Source organism: Vanrija albida (genome assembly GCF_041260175.1).
Source record: "Vanrija albida strain AlHP1 chromosome Unknown contig_4, whole genome shotgun sequence".
NCBI lineage: Eukaryota > Fungi > Basidiomycota > Tremellomycetes > Trichosporonales > Trichosporonaceae > Vanrija > Vanrija albida.
In genome coordinates this window covers 2,706,649-2,722,527 of record NW_027191423.1, presented here as the reverse complement: position 1 = coordinate 2,722,527, position 15,879 = coordinate 2,706,649, and the positions used below count along the sequence as shown (strand labels likewise).

At 66.8% G+C, this 15,879-nt stretch overlaps 7 protein-coding genes and 2 non-coding genes across 9 annotated transcripts; 4 read left to right on the top strand and 5 right to left on the bottom strand.

Moving 5' to 3' along the window:
• Window positions 1-249: 249 nt before the first annotated feature.
• On the top strand, window positions 250-1,745 carry Q8F55_005806 (uncharacterized protein; the record flags this gene model as incomplete). The annotated part of the gene is made up of 3 exons (XM_069354289.1): window positions 250-322; window positions 409-680; window positions 726-1,745. The coding sequence occupies 3 exons, from the start codon at window positions 250-252 to the stop codon at window positions 1,743-1,745; spliced, it is 1,365 nt and encodes a 454-aa protein (XP_069208931.1).
• Window positions 1,746-2,205: 460 nt separating this feature from the next.
• Window positions 2,206-4,044, top strand: Q8F55_005805 (uncharacterized protein; the record flags this gene model as incomplete). The annotated part of the gene is made up of 1 exon (XM_069354288.1): window positions 2,206-4,044. The coding sequence occupies one exon, from the start codon at window positions 2,206-2,208 to the stop codon at window positions 4,042-4,044; it is 1,839 nt and encodes a 612-aa protein (XP_069208930.1).
• A 114-nt stretch (window positions 4,045-4,158) lies between these two features.
• On the bottom strand, window positions 4,159-5,719 carry Q8F55_005804 (uncharacterized protein; the record flags this gene model as incomplete). The annotated part of the gene is made up of 2 exons (XM_069354287.1): window positions 4,159-5,121; window positions 5,711-5,719. 2 exons carry the CDS (start codon window positions 5,717-5,719, stop codon window positions 4,159-4,161), a joined length of 972 nt encoding a protein of 323 aa, XP_069208929.1.
• A 2-nt stretch (window positions 5,720-5,721) lies between these two features.
• On the bottom strand, window positions 5,722-7,174 carry Q8F55_005803 (uncharacterized protein; the record flags this gene model as incomplete). The annotated part of the gene is made up of 4 exons (XM_069354286.1): window positions 5,722-5,747; window positions 5,976-6,645; window positions 6,699-7,078; window positions 7,129-7,174. The coding sequence occupies 4 exons, from the start codon at window positions 7,172-7,174 to the stop codon at window positions 5,722-5,724; spliced, it is 1,122 nt and encodes a 373-aa protein (XP_069208928.1).
• A 747-nt stretch (window positions 7,175-7,921) lies between these two features.
• Window positions 7,922-9,254, top strand: Q8F55_005802 (uncharacterized protein; the record flags this gene model as incomplete). Its single annotated transcript, XM_069354285.1, has 4 exons — window positions 7,922-8,177; window positions 8,218-8,588; window positions 8,690-9,035; window positions 9,082-9,254. The coding sequence occupies 4 exons, from the start codon at window positions 7,922-7,924 to the stop codon at window positions 9,252-9,254; spliced, it is 1,146 nt and encodes a 381-aa protein (XP_069208927.1).
• A 249-nt stretch (window positions 9,255-9,503) lies between these two features.
• Q8F55_005801 lies at window positions 9,504-9,603 on the bottom strand. The gene has a single exon. It is a non-coding gene; the product is annotated as a tRNA-Ala (tRNA).
• Window positions 9,604-9,624: 21 nt separating this feature from the next.
• On the bottom strand, window positions 9,625-9,711 carry Q8F55_005800. Its single transcript has one exon. It is a non-coding gene; the product is annotated as a tRNA-Arg (tRNA).
• Window positions 9,712-11,312: 1,601 nt separating this feature from the next.
• Window positions 11,313-14,686, top strand: Q8F55_005799 (uncharacterized protein; the record flags this gene model as incomplete). The annotated part of the gene is made up of 6 exons (XM_069354284.1): window positions 11,313-11,340; window positions 11,373-11,554; window positions 11,614-12,772; window positions 13,305-13,505; window positions 13,546-14,254; window positions 14,305-14,686. The coding sequence occupies 6 exons, from the start codon at window positions 11,313-11,315 to the stop codon at window positions 14,684-14,686; spliced, it is 2,661 nt and encodes an 886-aa protein (XP_069208926.1).
• Window positions 14,687-14,927: 241 nt separating this feature from the next.
• Window positions 14,928-15,197, bottom strand: Q8F55_005798 (uncharacterized protein; the record flags this gene model as incomplete). The annotated part of the gene is made up of 1 exon (XM_069354283.1): window positions 14,928-15,197. The coding sequence occupies one exon, from the start codon at window positions 15,195-15,197 to the stop codon at window positions 14,928-14,930; it is 270 nt and encodes an 89-aa protein (XP_069208925.1).
• Window positions 15,198-15,879: the final 682 nt, after the last annotated feature.

Below are 15,879 nucleotides of genomic sequence, written 5' to 3'. Positions count from 1 at the left end.
CGCACATTCAAGCGAGCCGCAGCCGCGCACACACTACGAGCATTCACCGAGACCGACTCGCCGGACAAGCCTTAGGCGCGGGGTAAGCGATCGACTGTGGTGCCGCCCGGCCGTGACGCAAGCCACCAACATTTGTCCACCTGACCGGATCTCACCCACCCACCGACGCGACGCCGCTCGCTGCTCGCTTCACAACAACACACCAAGGCGGCTTGACTTCTCTCCCATCGCATCACCCACCCACCCACCATGGCACTAGTATCCGTCCCCAGTGGCGACCTGGTCTACGTCGTCGGCCAGAACCTCAGCGGCGTCACGGGCGGTGAGTATGACGTCGGGCGCTGGGCGGCGACACCGACCCTTGCCTTTCCCTTGCCTTGTCTTCCCCGCAGGAGCTGACCCCCACAGCCCACCGCATCCTCATGGAGATCTCGTCGCGCAAGCACCGCCTCGACGCGGGGCACAATGCACTGGGCAACGACGGCGCCGTCGCCCTCTTCCAAGGGCTCGCGACGCAGCGTATGCGCTTCATCGCCGGCCAGGGCGCCCAGTCGTGGGGCATGCACGAGGTGCGCATGGGGCAAAACAATGTCGGCGACGAGGGGCTCGCCAACGCCGTGTGGTATGCCAGCGAGGACCAGGAGCTCAAGAGTTTATGGATGCCCGCGAACAGCATTACAGTGGGTTGCGGTGGTGGCGATGAGGAGAGTCGCTAACCGTTACAGTTCGGGTCGGACCCAGCCCACCTCTCAGCTCTGATCGAGCAGCTTAACAAGTCACATCTGACCGAGCTCCGACTTGCAAACAACCGCCTGTCGCCGGCGGCCGTGGAGCAGCTCTTTAAGAGTCTCAAGGCACCGCATCTCCGCGCTTTGCACCTGTCGTCTTGTCGTCTGCCGGCCGAGGTCGCGCCTGCGATCGCCGAGTATGTCGCATCGGAGCGATCATACGGGCTCGAGATCCTCGAGCTCAACGGCAACAGCCTGGGAGCCAAGGGCGTCGCAGCGATCGTCGACGCGCTCCAGTCAAGCAACTTTACGCTCCTCCGCCTCGGGCTGCACGCGAACAACGCACGCCGAGCGCGGAGTACAGGCTCGGACGACGACTGGGAGAGCGAGGACGAGTGGTCGAGTGCGAGCGATGCCGACTCGGACGCAGCGGCGTGCAAGCAGCAAACGGAGCGCCGCCTCCCCGCCCTCGAGAGGAATCGCCTCCTGAACCGCCGCGTCAAGGACGCCGCGGCCCGGGCCCTCGCACCGATGAGGATCATCCTGCACGCTCAGGCGGCTCCTGAGGGGACCGAGGTCGAGTCCCAGCTGGAGAATCTCAGTGTTGAGGCCAAGCCAAAGGTCGAGAGCAAGTCCGGGCTGGTGGACGACCTCCGCATCGGCGTGAGCGAGGCCCCAGCCGCCGCGCCATCCGAGACGCCAGTGCCACTCGCGTCGTTCCCGCTGCTCCGGCTGCCTCAGGAGTTGCAACTGGTGGTGGCACGCCACTGCTCGGGCGACGCTGAGGCGCTGTCCGAGGCGCAGTGGAGCCGGATCACGACGTACGCGGGCGAGCGCGCCAGTCTCGGGCGCATGGCAGAACGGTCGAGACTGGCGCTGTTCGCGGCTGCCACCGGACCCGGTCGGGCCGCGCGCCTCGAACGCAAGACTAAGATGCTCGAGGTGCTCGACGAGTGGCGCTCGCGGTATCGCTGCGACCAGTGGGAGCTGAACCCCAAGCCTACTGGCTTGTGGTAGTGTAACTCGGGCGGCCGAACTCGGGCGAGCCAGTGTACAGTAAGACGAGCCGTGTGTACGTTGACTGTATGAGTAGAGCGATACATGCATGGTGGTTAATATGGCGGGGGTGGCACATGGGTGGGGGTGGTGGCGTGGAGGGTATGAGGGAGTGGGTCGCGGTGGCGATGGTGAGTACGATGGTCAGCATCTCGCTCACCACCGCGCAGCAGTCGCACACCGCCTCATCACTGCAGAGCATCACCCCAGCCTGCCTTCTTCCCCCAATGCCTTCTGGGCCGGACGCATTTGCCTCGCCGGCATCGCTTGCCTCGCGCACGAGCCGCGCGCCGCCGGTTCGCGGGCGCGTGCACCGAGGCGTGTCCGTGTCAACAAGGCGAGCATCACTGACACCCCATTCACGTCACTTGCCCAACGCATATGCGCCGGGGATAACGGCCGCCCCGCTGCCGCCCTACCGATGCCCGACTCGCCCAAGAAACGACGCAGCTTCTTCGCGGCAAAGTTTCTCGCCCGCGACCGCGACCGGCCCGAGCAGACCCGCCCCACGGATAGCCACAACTACCGGCTCGTCACGGACCCGCCGACGCTGGGCAGCGCGAGGTCGAGGGCGAGCGTGCCCCCCACGCCGGTCGCCTCGTCGCCGCCGAGCCCGGCGAATAGGTTGGCGATGCCGCTGCCGTTTGGCGCGGCGCAGGGTGCGCCGAGTGGGGCCAGTGCAAGAGTCCGACTGCCTGAGCAGCAGCAGCAACCGCAACAGCAGCAGCAGCAACCGCCGCCCCAGCCCCCCGTCTACCTCTGGCCCGTCGACACCAACCTGGACAACAAGGGCGACGTGCGCCAGCCTGACCCGCCCCGCCAGAGCGTGCTCTACGCCGCAGCCACCGACGCCGAAGGGTTCCGGGGCAAGAGCCCAGCGTGGAGCGCGTACGCGGTCGCGGCGCGGCTCGCGCGCCCGCCCAGCAGCACGCTGCCAGCGACCCAGCGCGCATCGATATCATGGGACGAGCAGTGGCAGGACGTGCTGCGCCGGGAGGAGGCGCTCGCCCGGCGCGAAGAAGACGTCGCCAGGCGCGAGGAGCAGCGCGCGCGCCGCGAGTCGGTGCTCGGGCACCGTGAGGACGTGGTCGCGCGCCGCGAGGACAGCGTGGGCGCGCGCGAGGCCGAGGCGCGCCGGCGCGAGGAGCACGTCGGGGTGCGCGAGGCGCGGGTCGCGGCTGCTGAGGCGGACATGGCGCGCCAGCGCACCGTCGTCGACCAGGCGCCCGACGCGCTCGCCGCAAACCAGCCGGCAGCCCGCTCGGACCCAGGCCACGCACCGGCCTCAGACCTGCCGTACACTGCCAGCGCGGTGAGCCTGACCGAGCTCGAGCGGGCGTACTACTACGGCGGGGGCGAGAGCGGGAGCGACGACAGCCTGCCGCCTCCGCCGAAGCCGCACGCCGCGGCGACGCCGATCCACGGGGCGTACGCCGTCCCCACGCCAATCCACGAGGCGTACGCCGGCGCGCGGTCGTACGGGCCGGACGCGTACGCCGACGACTCGGCGGCCATCGCAGCAGCCTACGCGGCGGCGACGTCGCGCCTGCGCTCAGCGCCCGCCTCGCGCCGCGAGTCGGCCGAGACGATCCCGTTCCCCGTCGCCACGCCGCTCGCGCCGCGCGTCGCGAGCGTGCCCCTCGAAGCTGCTGCGCGCTCCCCGCCGCCGCGCTCGGCAACACTGCCTGGCCCGACGCTGTACGCGCCCCGGCCGCACCACTACGCCGCGCACCCTCCGCCGATCCTCGCCGACCCCGAGAGCGACGCCGACGGCGAGGAGGGCGACGCGCCGCCGCTGCCGCCCCGCCCGACCGGCCCGCCGAGCCTGCACGTCTGGTCGCCTGCGCTTGTGGCGCTCAGCGCTGACGCGGGCCCGCGGGACAGGGCGAGGCCCGCGGCGGGGCGGAGGACGAGCGCGTCGACCGACGGCAGCTGGGGGACCAAGACGCCGCGCCCGCTGTCGGATCTCGACGACGACGCGCCACGCGAGGCAGACAGCGCCGGCTCGTCGTACTCGCGCGCCGGCGATGACCCGCCCGTGTCCCCCAAGGGCGGTGCGCCGCCGCGCTTCCCGACCCCGCCGGCGGGCCCCAACCCGCCGGCGCCGGGCCCGACGACAACGCCAGGTCCGAGCCTCGGCCCCAACCCCCCTGCCCCTGCCCCCGCACCCAGCGCCATCAGCCGCGGGCTGACGCGCCTCGGCGCCGTGCCCCGCGGCCGCCGGCCCGCCCCGCCCAGCGCGTCGTCGCGCTCAACGTGACGACGACACCGAGCCCTCCGTCCATAGCCATGTATAATGTCTGCTGCCATCACCCCAACCGCTGAGCACTTCTTCACATCACTACTGCGCCTCTACACTACTGCGAGCTACGCCCTACTGCGCGATCCTCACCACAATCTTGGTGCCCGACACGCCCGCCTTGTTCTCCGCCAGGCCGGCCGGCACGGCGTCGATGCCCACCCGCTCCGTCACCTGCCCGCTCTTGATCTCGCCGGTGCTAATGAGCTCTGGCACGAGCGCGTAAAACCTCGCGATGTACTCGTGGTCCTTGGGGCTGTACGTCTCCTTGGTGCGCTTGAGCACGTATCCGAGGATGCTGCGGATCGCGTGGCCCGTCGGGTCGCCCAGCACGATAGCAGCCAACGAGCCCTCGGGGACAACCTTTGCGCTGATGTCCCAGCTCGACCCTCCGGCCAGCTCGGCGCCCTGCGCCACGCCGCCCGTCACGCGCTCGACCTCGGCGATGGCCCCCGCCGCGTCGTGGTAGTCGACGACGGCGTCGGCGCCATACTCCTTGACCAGGTCGAAATTCGCGGGGCTCGCGCTCGCGATCACGCTGTAGCCGACGCGCTTGGCGAGCTGCACGACGAAGAGGCCGACAGCCGTCGACCCGCCGCTCACGAAGAACCACTTGCCGTTTGGCGCCGCGGGCGTCCCGGGAACGGGGAACGCATTCCCCAAGCTCTGGAAGACGACCTGCGCGGCCGTGCCGGCCCCAATGCCCCAGGTCGCGGCCTCGGCCGTGCCCAAGCCAGCGGGGAGGGCGAACGCAATCTCCTCCTCGAGCAGCGCGTACTCGCTCGCCCCGCCGTTGTCCTTGAACTTGTTGCCTGGCGAGAGGCCGGCCACGACGTCGCCGAGCTTGAACCGCGTCGCATCAGGCCCGAGCGCGACGACAGTCCCGGCCACGTCGATGCCCACGACGGTGCCGGGGCCAGTGGCGCTCGTGTCGACCTGCTTCCAGTCGGTCGGGTTGATGGCGTAGTGCGCGACGCGGATGAGCACCTCGTCGCCCTGCGGCGCGGGGACGGGGATGGTGATGATCTCGACCGAGCCCTGGGGGTTAGATCCCACTGGAGGGGGCGGCCTACCTTCTCCTTGTGGACTACGGCGCGCTGCGTGGCGGGGATTGCGATGGTCATTGTGTCGTGGATGCCGTGTGTTGTGACGTCGGCGAGGCGCAACTAGCGCGCGCTTTATACCTCGATGCAGAGGGCCCACAGCTCACGCCCTCGCGATGGTGTGCTGTGCGCCGCGGGCAGCACGCGACATTCCATGCGTGTCAGTCAGTCAGTTAGTCAGTCGGTGACTTCGCGACGTCGCGACCGGCACCGTTTCAGGCGAGATGGATTCGCGCAATGACGCCATTGTCGCCGTCGCGTCCTGGCCCGCTGATAAATCACCCACCACGACGTCGGTCACGACCGAATCTCTCGCCATCTCACGTCGACCCCAACCCCCCAGTCAGGCCCCCAGTCAGCGTTATCTCGTCATGCCAATCGCCCAGCACGACTCTGCCCACATGGCACACGGGGTGCGGGTGCGGCGCGCGGCGCCACCGTCCATCAAGCTGCCACAGTTGCCCACCAGTGTCCATACGCAGTGTCCATACCTACTCAGTTGCCTACCCAGTGTCCGTGCCTACAAAGCCCATGCCTACTCAGTGTCCATGTCGACCACGCCTACTCGGTACCGGTGGTCATGCGTGCCGCCCCACCCCACACCCCCACCCCCACCCCCTTCCCACATCCAGCAATCGATGCGCGAGAACCACGAGTCCAACTCGCGCAGCACCCGCCGCCTCTTCGCCCCATTCTGCCATTCGGTGCCACGTCCCTGGCGTTGCGGCATCGATCCCAGCGTGCTCCGATCCGCTGCGTGAGATACCACCCGCAACCACTGGGTGTCACTTAGCGCGTCGGCGTCGCCAGAGCAGTGGCGCGCAATCATGAGCTGGATCTCACGCGGGAGGTCAAGCAGGCGGAACGACGGCTCTTCCTGCCTGGTGGACCCTCGGAGAGCCTTGAACGGCGGCGCGGACGACCACCGCTTGGATGACGAGGTCGAATCGGCCGATGGCCTGGCAGCGTGGAGAATGATTCGGGTCGGCACCATCGCTCGCACGGCTGCCAGCCTCATCCGCCCTGTGAGCTCCCGGTTCCGTTTCCTGATCCACTGGGCCTGATGGCGGAGATCCAGGAGCTCGGGGTCGGCCCGGTAACACAGGTCGTCTCGGCCCAAGTAGGGCAGCACCAGCACGATCGTAAGGCAAAAGTTGCTGCTCTGGATCGTGTTAAGCAGCATTCGGATAGACCCCTTGCCAAGCTCATTCCTCCGAAGGTCGAGGGTATCGAGGGATCGAGCGCGTGGAGACGCGAGGAACGCAGCGATCGCCGGGACGCATTCTGCGAGAATGAAGCATTCGTCGAGTTCTAGTGTATGTAGCCACGGAGCGTCGAGCAAGTTGAACAGCTGGGTTACGCTTGAAGGGAACAGTTCGTTGTACGACAGTCGCAGGGTTGTCAGCCATGACTGATTGAGGAACGTGATCACTTGGGGCAGGGCTTCGGTGTTGAGCAGCTGATACCGAATCGTCAGCGGTGCACCAACATTGTAGCACCGTCGGAACCTACATGAAAGCCATTGCGCTCGAGGTAGAGCTCCTCCAGCATCACATCCTCAGTGGCATACTGGAACAACGCGTACAGCCCCTCGTCGCCGATGTCATTGTTGTTCAGGCGTAGAATCCTGATACCCCGAGGCATGGGTAACCTGGGCACTGGGGTGGGTAGCGACTTCCTCCGCCGGACGAACGCGTACGACGTCTTGAGGCGGCGGTACACGGAATGAAAGAGGGATGAAGAAGGTTGGGTAGAGGTCGAGATGTCTAAGGTGCTTTCGCGCCAGGTTGCAAGGCCGTCAACCAGCAATATCGTTCCGTCGTCGCCGAGCGTGATGCCATTCGCCTCGAACCACCCCGTGTCGGGCGTCAGTTTCTGGAGGAGGGCTTCGGCTGTGGGGTTGTCAGCGTCGGCTTGCAAGCGGATGATGGACACTCGCCACCCGCGGTCCCGTGAGGGGTCCATCCGCCTGTGGTCACCATGTCCATGTTGAGGTTTGGGATTGGTAGCACGCGCGCGACTTCCCTCATTGCGAGCGCCATGTCCACGTTGGTTGCGTGATGGAAGAGAGAGAGTGGGTCAAGTGTTGGTGTTGAGAGAACGACTGGTGGCGACTCGCAACTATGTAGGGCGCTGGCGCTGACGTCGTCGTCGTTGACGTCTTGGTTGCTGCCGCTGTCGTCCCCGCCCCTCCCCGGTTCTTGTCAAAGAAGAAAGAGTTGCAAAGAGGAAGCAAGTCGCCGCAGCCAAGCGAGCGCTGCAAAAGTCGATCTGAATGGCGCACCGGTCGCCCGCGCCGCACCGCCTCGGCGCCAACCACTGACATAAAGGTCAGCGCGAGAGTGCAATAGTAACGTGAATGCGACAACTTCACACCCACCGAGGACCCCATGCACCTTCGTCGTCGTCGTCACGACTAATACAAAGAGTCTTGTTGTTGTTGTCAATGTCGAGAGTAGAGTGGACCACGAAAGTGGAGGTTGCCCGTTTGACGACGTTTATTGACGTAACCGGCTGGCGGGACGCTGTGGTGATCAAACACAACGACCCATGCCCGAACAAGACTTCCCCGCTCCTTCTCCATCTCCACCTCTCATTCCAACAACATCAACAACACGTCGTAAACCGACGTGCGCTGAAAACTGCAGGCAGCACGCACCTGCCTGACCCGCTTCCTCGTCCGCCCACGCCCACGCCCACTCCGCGCAGCAACGACAGCGACAGCGATAGCGACCATGGACTCGCGTCTCGCGTTCCTCAACACGCCGCCGCCCAAGGCCAAGGCCGCTGCCAAGGCTGCAGCAGCAACCAACGGCACCAACGGCACCGGCGCGGCCACCAACGGCACCGATGCACCAGCAACCTCGGCACCGCAGCGACACAACTTCGAGCACAAGAGGGCCGGCGCACAGGGCACCGCGATTGTCGACTACTGGCCCGCGCGGCACGGCGTCGACTTGCCCCCGGAGCATGTGCTCGTCTTCATCCCAGGTGAGCTTGCGCCTTGCCTCGGACTCACTGACGCGCCCAGGTAACCCCGGCCTCGCCGACTACTACCACAAGTTCCTTAACAACCTGTACGACCAGCTGCCCGACTCGTATGCGATCCTCACGGCGTCGCACGTCGGCGGCGACCCATCCGTCAAGGCGCCCGAGGAGCCGCTCAACATCTACCAGATGACGACGACCAAGGTCGAGTTTGTCGAGGCCCTCCAGACGTCCCTAGCCCACTGGTCCAAGGAGCACGGTGCCGACAAGCCCAAAGTCAGCATCTCGGCGCACTCGATGGGCACCTGGATGACGGTCGAGCTGCTCAAGCGCCTCCGGGGGATCCACGCCGCGTACCTTCTCTTCCCGACGCTCGGCTGGATCTCAAACTCGCACAACGGTTGGAAGCTGTGGGTGAGTGTTGCTGGTGCTGGAAGCGGGCGCCGGCTCTGTATGCCCGTCGGCCAGGCCTCGGCTTTGCGCCACGTTGGTTTGGAGGCGACTGACATCCCCAGCCCATCTTCCACAGGCCGATCCGCTCTGCGATCCCCTACCTCTCCCACATTGCGCCCTACTTGCCAGCGTACAAGCGCCTCCCGTCGCCCACACAGAAGCTCGTGTCGTCGTTCGAGACCATCAAGCACGTCCTGCACCTCGGCCACTCAGAGATGGAGATCATCCGCACACCAGACCAGGCATTCTATCTCGAACAGCGTAACCAACCCGAGGGACGGGGCGTCTACGGCCTGTGGTCCGCCGGCAGCCTCGACGGCTGGGTCGGCAGCGACGGACCGCTCATCCAAAGTTGGCTGGGCGAGAAGCGCGCGCAGACGATCCAGGCGCCACATGCCTTCTGCATCAGTGGGTAGACGGAAGCACTGCGGTGGGCATACGCTGACATGTGCAGGCACACGCCACTCGAAGAGCGTCGCGGATCACGTCGCCCGCTGGATGCTCGGCTCGAAGCACCCGGACGCCGACCCTGGCCGCGTCCATTCGGTCGAGAATGGCACCACCAAGGCAAAGACTCGCAAGCGGAATGGCAAGTCGAGGAGCAAGAGCACCCCCTATTCCCGGTGAGCGCGGGCTTGTGCATGCGTTGTAGATCTAGACACGACTTATGGATGAATGCCGCCGACCCGACCCCGACGCCGACGCCGAGCAACGGAAGTAATCGCAATCTTATCAGGGCAGAAAAAAAATCCCCCAACGCCAGCCTGAGGGAACCGTCAACCAGTCACAACCGAGCGCCGCGGTGACCCAAACACTAAAAGATACCTCTGCGACAACAGCTAATGTTCACTGATGTCCAGAGCAACCTGCAAAAGCTGGACGAGTTAGGAATCGAACCAAAGACCTTGACAAATCAGTCGCGAGAGGCAATCAGCCACCTGCGAATGTCACGCTCTACCAACTGAGCTACACGCCCGTCCGTTGTGCACTGTGTGCTAGGCCACGACGGGGATCGAACCCGCAATCTCATGATTACTTCTGCTTGGAGTCGTAGTCATACGCCTTGCCATTGGGCCACGCGACCTTGGTGGTTGAGGAGGCGGGCGGGTCGTGGTGAGCGGTTGGCTGGCACTGCTGCCCTGAGGTGGTGCGAGCGCGCTGGTGCGAGGTGTGGCAGGCCCTGGCGTGCGGGGTATGCGCTGCCTGGACTGGAGCGGGCACGGTGGGTTTGCATTGCGGTTGTGGAGGTCGTTTAGGTCGGGAGGGTGGCTCGACTTGCGTGCTCGCCAGCATCACGTCCTCTCGCAACAGCTTCGGCGGCGCCGGTTTCCTCGGCGCTGGCCAGATCTTCCTCACTGGCGTCGACACGCCTAGCTAATGTCGCCATCCCTCGCTGATGCCGACATGCCTTACCCACCCTCCCAAGAGAGCTCGACAAAATGTGCCACAGACGCCGCCGCTTCTCCCATTTGGATGGATCCTGCGACCGACACGGGTCCTCTGTAACGCGCTCCTTGACGCCAAACCACCTCCATCCAGCGGGGCCAGACCTCCTCCATCTGGCTGAGGGCGGCGCCTCTCGGCACATTTCCGCACAGGGTGAGCGCAACACAGCAACATCTGTCACCGGTCACCGGGTGGCGTCGACTCGGCGGGGCCGTGATACGCTCACCCACCCCTCTACAGCACTGGTCGCGGCCCCGGGTCGAGAATCTTCGGAATCGAGGGTTGCGCGGTGCGAGGGCTGGCAGTGTCGGGGTACTGGGGGCGGCGCTACCTTCGGTGGGCCCGGCTGCCTCCACACTCTCGGAGTCTCCGCTCAGGCTACTGGCGCACGGCACCGTGTCGTCTCGCACGCGCGGAGCGGGCAGCTAGCTGATGGTGCTGCGCTCGCGGCGCGTCTCTCCTCGGCAGCAGCCCAGTCGGCCGGCAAGCCGACAGCCCACCCTCACCACGCAACGCATATCACCCGCCGCCGCCGCCGCCGCGCCAGTCACCTCTGCCTCGCGTCACCGCACGTGCTCTGCACAAGCTCGCTTGACCGCGACGGAGATCCCGTGCATCACGAGCGCGGCCAAGAGCACAGTGGAAATCACCGCTCAACCTCGGTTCAGCGCCCGCCAAATCCGGCCACAACGACTGCATCTCAGCCACCTGGCCCTCCCAAAGACATCGGCGGACATCCGGTGCTCCCGAGTGGCCTGCTCGCACGCGAGCGCGCGATTCCGAAGAGCGCAGGTTGGCGCGCTACGCGAGCATGGCGCCACGGCTCGGTGTGTTCGGTTCGGTCATTTTCCAACCCTGCTGCGTGGTTCCTGATTGCCGACTGTGGCACGTCGCGGCGGGTCCACGACGGACCCGCCGTCTGCAAATGCGCAGTCGCTGTCGCCACGCCATGCCCCATTGCTGCTTGCGACGCATGGCGTATCTTATCGTCAGCGGTCGTCCTCGCCGCCCAAGTCCGCGGTGCCGGGGGAGCGGGTCGCTCGCCTAGGCCGCTGGTGGAGGACGGATGGCGTATCTTATCCCCAGGCTTGAGCTGCTGGACGGAGTCTGCGTGCCGGGCGTCGTCTTTTCTGGGCGAGCATCGTTTTTTTCTGGGCGAGCAGGTGGTGAAGAGCGTTCGCAGTTGTGCTCTTAAGCCGCGGGCCACATCGCCAGTCCCCACCAACAGCGAAGCGCAGCATGTCGCCCACAGAGCTCACCCACGATGGTAAGCCCCCACCGTCGCCGCGCTGACAGCAGCACCCGCGCCCACCGGCGTGCGGCTCTTCTACCGCTCGACCCTGTTCCAGATCCTCGTGGTCGGCGTGTGCGCCTTCTGCGCGCCGGGCATCTGGCTGGCCATGAACGGCCTCGGCGTCGGCGGCTCGCAGTCGCCCGAGCTTGTGAATGCCGCCAACGCGTCGCTGTACGCCTTTATGACGGTGAGTCGGGGGAGGAGCAGGCGGTCATGGACCGTGGATGGCGCTCACACCACACCCAGGTCACATGCTTCCTCGGCCCCTTCTTCACAAACGTCCTGGGCTTCAAGTACACGCTCGCGCTCGGCGCGACCGGCTTCCCGCTCTACGCCGCCGCGCTGTACACCAACAACCGGTACGGCACCGTGTGGTTCGTGTACGTCGGGTCGATCATCTGCGGCATCACGGCCGGCATCTTCTGGTCGGTCGAGGGCGCCATCGCCACGGGCTACCCCGAGCCGCACAAGCGCGGGCGCTACGTCGCGACGTGGCTCACCTTCCGCAATTGCGGCAACCTGCTCGGCGGGGCCGTCAGCCTGGCCCTCAACGCAAAGGACAACCACAAGGGCAAGGTCGGGTACAAAACCTACCAGGCCTTCATCGCCATCCAGGCGCTCGGCGCGCTCATCCCCTTCGCCCTGTCCAACCCGCACAAGGTGATCCGCAACGACGGCAGCCGGATCTCGGCCCCCAAGATCAAGATGGCCGAGCAGGCGCGCGCAATGTGGCGCCTCCTCACCTCCAAGCCCATCCTCCTCCTCGCCCCCATGATCTGGTACTACGGCTGGACAGAGGCCTACCCGGGCACCTACATGGCCACGTACTTTACCGTGCGCTCGCGCTCGCTCGCGAGCTTCACCAAGGCGATCGTGCAGTCGCTCTCGTCCTGGGTGGCGGGGTGCATCGTCGACGTCGCGTGGCACAGCTCGCGGCGCACCCGCGCGCTCACCGCCTTTGGGGTCATCGTCCTCCTCAACACGGGCACGTGGGTGTGGGCCGTGGTAATCCAGACAGAGTACCACCGCACGCAGCCGGTGCTCGACTGGGCCGACCAGGCGACGTTTGGGCGCGGGTTCGGCGCGTTCGTGTTCGAGAGCATCTGCTTTGGCGTGGTCGAGAACTGGATCTACTGGAGCATCGGGACGCTGAGCGACAGCCCCGGCGACCAGGTGCGCTACTCGTCGATCCTGCGCGGCATCGAGACGGCGTCGAATGCGGTCGGCTACGGCGTGCAGGCGACGACGACGAACCTTGTTATTACTGCCGCGCTCAACCTCGGCTTCTGGATCGTGTCGCTGCCGTTCAGCTACTTTGCCGCGCTCGAGGCCGTGGGCCGCCTGGCCGAGATCGACAAGCGGGCGGGCGCCGACAGCGAGGAGGGGGATGACAAGGGGGACGGGGGTGAGGGCGAGGGGGAGGGGGCGGGGCGTTGATGGCGGGATGCCGAGTGGGAGATATCCTGCCACGGGCTTGTTTGTAACGAACACCCAGTCTCGACTGGGTCGGGAGGCGGTTCGGTTCGGCATCGCGGCCCACAGCCGACACCGGCGGCCATCTCCGGGTATCCCCAGCCGCCCTCCCCTCCCACTGCCATACTCTTATCCAGGCCGTGCTTATGCATCTAATCTATGGGGCTAACCGTGCTGCATGGTAGCTCCTGCCGCCGGCGTCGGGCCAGCCCCGACAGGTCGTAGCAAGCAAGCAGCGTCGCGGCGTCGCGGCCAGTGTCGCACACCTTGATGCCAAAGCACCAGCGCGTCGATTTACCCGCAAATGACGCCATCTGTCGGCTCGCTCGAGCCCGCGTCCACCCAGCATAAGTCAGCAGCACCCTCCTCGCAGCCATCTCGAGCAGCATAAAGCGAGCGCGTCGAGGTCGTCGCCCAGTCCCACGCACCAGCACACATCATGACCGTCGTCGCCACAGCCCCAGAGCTCCCCTACCCCTTCTCGCCGGTCGCCGCGCCCCGCGTGGCAGGGTACCACGAGTTCGCAAACGTCCAGCGCGCCGAGATCGGCGCGGCCGTCCCGAGCGCCGACGCGCCCAACGCGCCCCTCCCCAAGCTATTCGAGCCGCTCACGATCCGCGGGGTGCCGTTCCAGAACCGGCTGCTCGTCGCGCCCATGTGCACCTGTAAGCCGGCGCCGACGCCGACGGCAGCTCACGCACGCAGACTCGGCCGACGAGGGCAAGGCCACCGACTTCCACCTGGTCCACTACGGCTCGCTCACCCTCCGCGGGTGGGGAAGCGTGCTGACCGAGGCGACGGCGGTCCTGCCCGAGGGCCGCATCTCGCCGCAGTGCGCCGGGCTGTGGGACGACGCGCAGATCGCGTCCTGGAAGCGCGTCACGGATTTCATCCACGCCAACAGGGGCAAGGCGGGCGTGCAGCTCGCGCACGCCGGCCGCAAGGCCGGCACGCAGACGACGTGGGTGCTCAAGGAGGCCGGGTGGACCGGGGGCCTGATCGCGTCGGACGAGGTCGGGGGCTTCTCGTCGACAGTGTACGGCCCCTCGCCCATCGCCTTCGCCAAGGGCTACCTCACCCCCGCGGAAGCCACGCCCGCCGACATCCAGCGCGTGGTCGACGGCTACGCGGCGGCCGCGCGCCGCGCCAAGGCCGCAGGGTTCGACTATGTCCAGATCCACGGCGCGCACGGATACCTAATCCACGAGTTTACCTCGCCCAACTCGAACAAGCGGACCGACGCGTACGGCGGGAGCTACGACAAGCGCGTGCGCCTCGCGCTCGAGATTGCGCGCACGGTGCGCGAGGCGTTCGACGGGCCAGTGCAGTGGCGCATCTCGGCGACCGAGTGGATCGAGGGGGTGGCCGGGGCGGAGAAGCAGTTCCCCGGCGCGGAGGAGGAGTATGCGTGGTGGTGAGCAGTGTGGCGGCGTGGCGTCGCCGGAGTGAGCTGACGGCTGCTAGGGGCCTCGAGCAGACAACCCGCTTCGCCGCCCAACTCCGCGACGCCGGCGTCGACCTGCTCGACTTCTCGTCGGGCGGCAACGACCCGCGCCAGCAGGTGCCCGTGACGGGGGCCTACCAGGCGCCGTTCGCGGCCCACGTCAAGAAGCACGTGCCCGGGCTGCTTGTCGGCGCCGTGGGGCTCATCAACACGCCCGAGCTCGCCAACGAGATTGTCGAGAACGGCGAGGCCGACTTCATCAGCCTCGGCCGCGAGATCCTGCGCAACGTCGACTGGCCGTTCGAGGCCGCTGCTGCGCTCGGCGTGGCGGCCAACCCTGCCGAGCAGTACCGCCGCGGCTGGGCCGAGCGCGAGATCAAGGGCGCGGGGACCAAGGTGTAGGTAGGGTAGTAGATGCATAGAGTGGTCGTGTAGACGCCGCCCGGTCGCAGAGACGCGGCGTCGCATTCCGCGGCTTGACCGTGTATATTAGGGTGGCTTGGCATGTCGCCTGCGGATTCCAGTAATGACGCCGGCGTCATGGCTTCGCCGCGGCCATCGGGGTTCGTGGGGTCGTGAGGTCGTCAGTCGTCAGTCGTCAGTCGTCGTCGTGTATGGTTTCGCCGTCGCCGTCATCGACAGTCTAGAGCAGCGACTGCGGATGCGTTGTGCTCGATCGGGTGCAGCACATGGCGCCAGCGCCATCGTCATGGCCCTTCTCGGCGCCGCAGTCGATCCGGGGTGCCCGTGGCGCGCGGCGGCCCGCATGGCCGCCAGCCTTCTCGATGACGCGGGCCCCGGGGATGCCGGGGGCGGGGGTGTCGGCGCCGAGCGCCCCGGTGCCCGAGAACGCGGCGTACAGCGTGCCGGCGAGCGACGCGGCCGCGACGCCGAGGATGGCGACAGAGGCCATTGTGAGGTGCTGGGGTGCTGGGTGGGAGTGCGATGCGCCGTGAACAACAAGCCCCGCCCCTATGTATACTTTTTGATCGGTGACGCCAGCGCTCGTCGACGCCGCGCCGTCTCGGGTCGGGCGTCGTGCGCACCGAAGGAAAGGAAGCGCGGCACACTGGGGTTAGAGTTGGCACAATGGCACGGCGCTTGCGGTGGCAGCGGCGGCGCGGCTGGCTGACGCCGCCGCGTGCGACACAATCCGATCGGTACGACGCGCGCCGCCTCGTCATGCACGCCGTAAGGCGACCGCCTGGCGAGCCGGGACTGTCTCGGCGTCGACGGCGCCGTCTGTCTCACCGCGTGGTGAGTGAGTGTATCGGCGACGTTGTCTGCGGTCGTCGGCACGGCGAACGCCGGCGAGATCGGCGAGACAGGCTCAAGCTCTACGCGAGTGCAGGGCGAGGTGGCCAGCACGAGATGCGGCCCTTCGGTGCATCCGCCGGCCTCGGTTCGCTTCACAGCACGCGCGCCGCGGCCCATCCCCCCTCTGTGCCTGTGCATCCGACGCCAGGGGTGGGGGAACAAGCGGCGTCCCGACAAACCTTGTGGTCGCGAGTAACGCTGGTACGCTGCGTTAAGCGTGAGTAGGTGTCGGCGCAGTGCAAAGACGGGGACGGCAGGCACGCAGAACAGCAGAACAG